Source organism: Diachasma alloeum, unplaced genomic scaffold (genome assembly GCF_001412515.2).
Source record: "Diachasma alloeum isolate Michigan unplaced genomic scaffold, Dall2.0 Dall_scaffold_00856, whole genome shotgun sequence".
NCBI classification, from domain to species: domain Eukaryota; kingdom Metazoa; phylum Arthropoda; class Insecta; order Hymenoptera; family Braconidae; genus Diachasma; species Diachasma alloeum.
In genome coordinates this window covers 86,113-92,268 of record NW_021680977.1, presented here as the reverse complement: position 1 = coordinate 92,268, position 6,156 = coordinate 86,113, and the positions used below count along the sequence as shown (strand labels likewise).

Sequence of the window (6,156 nt, the reverse complement as noted above, 5' to 3'; positions counted from 1 at the left end):
AGTAACTGGAATACAGTTTTGAAAAGTGGGTCATCCGGTCCAAGAGTAACTGAGGCACGAGAATAATCCTCAACACCAGTGAAACGAAAACCCAACTGTTCTTCATTAGAACAATTGAGTTGAATTAAAACTGAGAAAGGACCTCAAATCGGTTTTGTTTTTAATTAAAAAAATGAAGACCAATTGGTCTTGTGTGTTTTCTAAAGATAAACAAGTGCGTCTGGACTGACGTTTCGATGCTCTAGGATCGAAAGATGGCGGCAGTGGGATAGATTAATTCCGGATTCTAGTGCATTTGGGGCCGAATAGGTCCCTGGAATTTGGTGGTGATGAGTTTACGAAAACCCTTTGGAGGTATGGGAGTTAATGGAATGGTTGTGAGGATCATCCTGATCAATTTGGTGGTTCAAACAGCAGGTAATTGGATGTTTATCAGTGATGTCAATGCTCGGTGTGGACTAGTATACACGCAACAATCCGGATGCTCGAAAATCCCGTAGTCACTTTCTTTACTTGTCTCCGGGTCTGGTTTGACGTCATTGGAAAGTAGATGAGTCAATGATCATTTGAAATTTGAATTCAGTATAGGCATAAGCGTGAATATGCTAAAAATGAAAGTTTAGGGGGCAGTTCAATAATAAATTTCTGCGGCGGGAAATTAGAAGAGGGATCATCTCGGTAAAGAAGAGTAATAGCATGAAATTTCAAAAAGTTTTTTATTGGTAATTTTTGTGCTCCAAAAAGGTCCTCTCTCAGTTTTTTTTATAGAGTTAATTGCCGGGACAATTTCTTAGTTAGTAAAGTTTATACTTGGGACATTCATGTCAATAGTCAACTGATCTTGGTACCGAATGATTTAGGAGTTAACAACAAAAGATCTTTTTGATAGGCAATAAAACTCCCGACGAACAAGATCTTGTGACTACCACCACGGAGAGAAATTTTTCAAGTGAACCATTCGTTAACTATTAACGAATATTCATTTGGGCATATTCAACTCTACCATTCGTTAATAGTTCACGAATCTCGTTTGGAATAAATGAATCAGCCTATCAGTGTATATAAGCATTAAAAAATTAGGATCACAATATAAAAGTAAAAAAAGTGGGTGTCAGGCAATGAGGGTCATATAAGGGCTAAAAACGGTGATCAAGCATAATATATGACTTATATTTAGATCCTCATTGCATGACCCCCGTTTTTTGTACTTTTTCATTCTGACCCTAATGTTTTGATTCTAGTATTCTGACTCCCATTTTTGGACCTCCACTTTTTGACCCTTATATTCTGACAATTAGTGCCTGATCCTTATGTTACACTTAAGAGGGCTTGCTACAACCCGGCCTGATGCGAAACAATCATCTTCGAATTGAAATACCCATCTCGCAATTAAGTATAAAATATACTTGCGTCAAGTATATTTTATATACTCAAGTCAGGTATATTTTTTTCTTCTGTATATTGTTGATAATTGTAATGTTATCATGGTATTGAGTGACGTTAATTGAAAACATTAGAAAACTTTGCTATATAGAAAATTGTGTTAACTATGAAAAATGACTTGGTTTTTTTTAATGAAAAGCCTGACTGAGATGATTCTCCAAAGGTCAATTATCAGTTTGCTTCTCGTTAATTGTTGAATTGTCTTAGTAGCGATTGACGATTGGCATATTGTTTCGTAAATTTTGTTCTCTGCCAAAAAGGTCTGTTGACATTTGTGGACGTCCACATGAAAATGGACCACCAATGTTAAATTGTTTTTTCCATCTTCTCCAACGACGTCATTTTTGACCCCAGACCCCATGAAGATCATTTTGGGCTCAAAATGTGCGGAATGTTATCAATATTATCAGAGTATACTTAACACCATATCGACAAAGTGGTCCCTTTTCATGCGGACGTCCACATTTACTGCTATAATACACCTCGTCCTTAAGGAGTAACGGAACCCGTCGCACGTAGAGGTTAGGGGTCCCCCCTATCGGCATTGCAGGTTCCCGTGGTTTTTTTGATTTTGTACGGGAAAAGTACAAAAGCCCATAAAATATAAATAAATGGATATAAATAAATAATAATGGTATGGAAACATTCTACATCATCTTCTGACTCATAAAAATATTTCCCTCTTACAATTGGTGCCCTGTAAAGGACATGTTACCTCCTGGATACCACCCAATCATCATAAACAAGTTTTTACGAAAATTACGCAACAAAAGTACGTTTTTGTACTCAAAATCTCTGTCTTGGACCTCACTCGATCGCTCTCTTCTCATGAAAATAGTCATCGGCTAAGAAAAATCTACAACAAATCGGTTTTTCGACCATGACTTGGCAGATTCCTACAAATAACATGGCGTCGGCCTTGCCCTGGTCCTTGCCGTTAAATAATTTGCAATTTTTTTTTGCATAAATAAGAAAAGTATGAGAAGAGAGCGATGCGTTCCGCTACTTTCAATACGGGGAAAAAGTTTCATTGATTCTCATTGCATAGAATCCAAGAAAACTTGTTTTTGGTAAACGTCTTTTTGTGGTCGGTTCCGTTACCCCTTAAGATGATCCCCCTTAAGAAAGACAAGGAAGAAAGAAAGGGAACACGAAACAAAATCAATAATACCTAACAAATTAAATTTCGCTCGTTTTACCACTTCACTACCGAATAATTCCTTCCAATTTTCATCCAACATTGCAGAATAAAAATTAATCGCGAAATTAAAGACACTTGTTAGGAGTCACATAGAAAGTTGGAAATTTTGCGTGACGCCGCTGATTCATTCTAATTCCACGGGCGTTGGGTTTTTTCCCCATTGGTATTCTTCGGTAAAATGCAGAGCCCGCATGATGAACAGCAGTCTATCACTCTTGGTTTAACGCAATGAATATTAGCTGGCCCATTTCGAGTTTGAGCACCTGTACAATTTGTAAAAAAAATATCGTCCCAAGCGAAAGCTATTGTAGAAAACAACGTAGAACAGACAACTCAGTTTAGTGTTCAATCGTTCTGAGAAGATGGAAAGCTTTGAAACGGTGATAAAATGCAAATTACCACGGCGTGAATGCAATAATAAGGATGAGAATGCGAGCAATGGAATCCATTAAGGTCTTCTCACTGGTTGACTCCAGGTACCGTAAGTGCAACTATCGTAGCTTGGAGGAGATTACAACGATTTGGCATGCACACAATTCAGTCAGCAAAATCAAATCCAATTTGTTGAAAATAGTTTTGCTGATTGTTCAGCGAAAATCTGTGAAACTACGAGGTTCTATTTTTTCTTCTTCGTTTAGAGTATTCGCACCTTTTGGCGTATTCTGCAAAAGATACAAATGGAAATATGATACAAAACAAGTGGGAAATTGCTTTTGTATTGTATATACTATAGTTATTTTTGCGAATAAATTAGCAATATGCTTCCGAATGGTTATTTTGGACATCATTTCCTTCTATCATGGATAATTCATTGTTTATTTCATTTTATTAAATTGAATGAGATTTCTTTTCAACTAATATTCTCAGATTTTCAACTTAGTTGAAAGATACCATCATCATTAATCTTATTATTCCTTTCTTCAATACAACCAATTGTCTATGTCATAGCTCTATCTCTCCCCTCAGCCCTCCGCTGAAATGTTATTAGAGAAATGTTATTTATACATAATTGAATGAATTTGAGACATCAGATTTGAAGAAACCATCGGAAAGCTCATTTTTACGAAAATTAATGAAAATTCGAAAATTTCAACAATCATAAAAATCAAATCAACCAATGTAGCTGTCGTAATCATCTTTTAACTTCGACTTAATGGCATTAAAACAAACATTTTAATCCATGATTGAACTCATTTGAAGCATGATATCCAAAGATATCCCGGGAATTCTGATTTTCAAAAAATACAGAATTTTTGCAAATTTTCAAATAAATCAAAATAACAATTATTGCTATCGCCTTCATCTTCGGACTCGGTCAAAAGGACATCCAAACAAATTTTTTAAGCCAGAATATCTTTTTTTTTATTATCGTAGAAAAAACAACAGTTTTTGAAAAATTTTAAAAATTAATAATGAATTAAATTTTAATCAATGGCGATTGATAGGGCTCAACAACTCCTACATTTAAAGAAGAAAAAAGATCCAATTTCACCAATTGATTTGCGAAAAATCGAAGAAAAATTTGTTTACATACGTACGCACATACATAATGTGCGGACATGTACAGATACGATCTAAAATTGTATTTTCGGATTTTTTTAAGTGTAATGGGGCAATATAACACGAAAAATTAAAAACTTAAATTGGAACGATTGCAATGCTTCCATCCGGAAGCAAAAATATGTTTACGAACTCGTTCTTCTAGTGCTTATATAAGGCTGCCATGGGTGTAAATATTATATTTATTAAGAGGATACGTCGGTGAAATTTAAAAGTTTTCATTCGGCCTTGGGACTCATTGAACAGTTTGTGATATATGACGGAAAATCGCGGACCCGATCGATTTTGCCTCATATCACCACAAAAAACTTCATTTTTTCGTGTTTTTACCTTCACAATGCTCCTTGTGCCGTAGTTTTCATACGATTTTAGCTTTTTTTAAAAATTGTTTCGTACACTCCAAAGGATAAAGTTAAGTATCCGTTTTACTTTATTCGCAGTAGATCATGAATAAATGAATTTTGAATTTCATAAATTTTTCGCGTCTCTACTCTAGAGAAATATTCGTACAAAGAAAAATTTCTGATTCTAAGAAATGGTCTTCTCAGGAACAACGTTCAGAGAAAAAATCGTCAGAAGAATTTCTATGTGGATAATTTCAAGAACTATAGAAAAAATCCTTGATATTTTCTCCAGACCCAACAGTTTGAGAGATAGTGATAAAAATAAAAAATGTGGAATTTCTGGGATTGGCTTTTTTTATCACCGCAATTAGATATAGAGGGGAATATTGTAGGGAATTGAGTAGATGGATATTGAGAAAAAAGAAAAATGTTGGAAGTATTGACACATCCGGCTCACCACACGCGACAGTTTCGTCATTCCTACTTTCGCCGGGAACGTCGCATTGTCTCGAGAAAGTGTCACAAAATTGTTAACGGTTGCATAGAACTGCTAACAGAATCGTGATGTTGACGATCATGAAAATTGCATGACAATTTCACTGTAGTTTCTTCGAAAATATGATTCGAAATTGGGGAGAACTCCAATTCTCTGATGGATTCAGAGTAGAAATTAATTGATTCTAGTAGACGGAAAAAATATAAAATTAATTTTTAGTGTGGGAAGATAATAATCGAGAACCATGCCCGCCACGCTCAAAATTTACTGTTGAACGTAGTAAAAATTATGAGTCAGTGTAGTAGAAAGTGGTGGAATAGAAGGAAAATTTAATTTGGCACGAGTGAAAATTTGGTCAAGGATATATCCCAGTATAGTTCGGGCAACTTCTTCTGGGGGAAATCCTCTTCAGAGTTTATGGACGAGACCAAGAGTATTGTTTAAAGACAATATCAACCTTAGTTCTCGAACATTTTTTCGAGAAAACGATGTTTGAAGTAATGAAATTTAACTCATTGCGTCCATAGCCCGTAGCCCCATAATAACCCCGGTAACCCCCATAATAACCTCGGTTTTACATTAAGGAAAGGAATTTATATAGCATTCCACGTCTCTGTGACGTCATAGGAAATGATTGGATGGGATTTGGATGAGGTAGGAGGGGAACCAGGATTATTTTCAATATGAATAACCAGAAAATTTTTACTGGAAAAAATAGTCCAGACCGGGGTGATTATGGTACACTCCCACCTTCAATCCAATAGTTCATAGTCTCAAAGCGTTTTCTTGTACACATAACCGTATGACTTTGTTCGTTATACTCTCTAGTTTTTTTGTGACATTAAAAAATATGGTTCCGGACAGATAATTGCAGACAATCAAATTAAAAGCTTCTTGATTGATACGACGGGCATATTGGGAGGTTTAAATCCGCGCGTTCCTGACGTCTGGCAACGGTGCGCTCAAGTGACTACTCGGACCGGATTTGCGAGGTTACATGGAACACATGGGCAGTGTTGCCATATGATCATTATAGGTTAGACCAACGAGAGTCAAGTGTGAAATTGAATAAATATTGTTCACAATATTCATCGAAGAAATTCCCGAAAAAA

The 6,156-nt window shown here is 35.8% G+C and overlaps 1 protein-coding gene across 1 annotated transcript in view; it reads left to right on the top strand.

Moving 5' to 3' along the window:
• The first annotated feature begins 329 nt into the window (after positions 1 to 329).
• The window catches only part of LOC107044971, a 40,373-nt gene continuing 34,546 nt past the window's right edge, over positions 330 to 6,156 (top strand). The window contains exon 1 of the mRNA XM_015267053.2: positions 330 to 417. Within this exon, the coding sequence (XP_015122539.1) occupies positions 330 to 417 (88 nt within the window). The remainder of the gene's footprint in view (positions 418 to 6,156) is intronic.